Genomic DNA, 1058 nt, shown 5'->3' with positions numbered 1-1058 from the left:
TGCAAAATCTGCAGTTCGCTTATTTTATGGTTTTCAATTAAATTGATATGTTCATGTTATGTAACATCAAGCACAAACATTACTGTAACATATAGAGGGTCATTGTCTAAGTCAGCTATATTACTTAAACAATAAGTGCACGTATATGGTGTGTAGATTGGACTCATCAATAGTTCACATATTTGTCAACAAAAATAAGCTCTGACCTGCTGTGTTAGCATCGATCTTGATCTTATGGTTACAGACAACAGGCATTGCTGGATTATCCTTGATGAGGTAGGGCCGGAGGGCATCGGGATTTGGGCAAACCTTATATACAGCTGATCCCACACTGAGGAGTAGGTGGTCTTTTGGAGTCATTACAGGACAGCTGTCGCTCACCTTGAAAGAAAATTTCAGTGGATGTTGATCTAACACATCTAAGTAGTTGATAGCTGTAGTGTACTATATGAGATACTGCATGATCTTCCACTCACCTGCGGCAGGCCTGACCTCTTTAACACGTCAGTGAGTGCAGCCAAGACTTGTCTGTAGTGGAAGCAGTCATGGGCTTTCATCTGCAAGTAGACATTGCAGTCGCTGCCCAGCTTTTTCAAACATCCCTCCTCATGATTGTTTAGTTTTCCACCTGTAGTCACATGGGCAGCAAAGCGGTACAGAAGGTGGCGGAAATGGTAAGTATCTTTAATAGCCTCGCTGGGAATAGTGGCTTTGTATGATCCCGCGCTGATTGTTGCTTTCAACAGGCTCAATCCCATTAGGTTGAGGATCTTGTTTCCTGAAAGACATTACACGATTCCTGATTGATTGTCATTGGCTCCGTCTTAAGTCACCACCATCACTAAGTAGTATATCAAAGACATTGCAGTCATGCAATTTAATAGCATGCTATGTGGTCAAATGTTGTGTGTGTTTGTATAAGTACGTCCTCTAATTTACTGTGATCAGTGTTGGTTTTGTTACTCAAAAAAGTAATGAGTTACGAATATTACATAGAACACTTGCTGTCATGATCCTGGGTCTGTTGACCCAGCGTTTTGAGTTTTAGTTTATGTAAG

The 1058-nt window shown here is 41.0% G+C and overlaps 1 protein-coding gene across 1 annotated transcript in view; it reads right to left on the bottom strand.

The window, feature by feature from the left end:
- Positions 1 to 206: 206 nt before the first annotated feature.
- The window catches only part of LOC102216021 (TRPM8 channel-associated factor homolog), a gene marked incomplete at its 3' end in the record, with an annotated part of 6878 nt that continues 6026 nt past the window's right edge, over positions 207 to 1058 (bottom strand). Inside the window, exons 6-7 of the mRNA XM_013908028.1 lie at positions 477 to 778; positions 207 to 381 (exon numbers count right to left, since the gene is read on the bottom strand). Of these exons, the coding sequence (XP_013763482.1) occupies positions 207 to 381; positions 477 to 778 (477 nt within the window). The remainder of the gene's footprint in view (positions 382 to 476; positions 779 to 1058) is intronic.

This window comes from Pundamilia nyererei, unplaced genomic scaffold, assembly GCF_000239375.1.
Source record: "Pundamilia nyererei isolate P.nyererei 1_Seehausen unplaced genomic scaffold, PunNye1.0 scaffold00842, whole genome shotgun sequence".
Lineage (NCBI taxonomy): Eukaryota > Metazoa > Chordata > Actinopteri > Cichliformes > Cichlidae > Pundamilia > Pundamilia nyererei.
The sequence above is the reverse complement of the archived record's forward strand: the minus strand, read 5'-3'. Positions and strand labels throughout refer to the sequence as shown.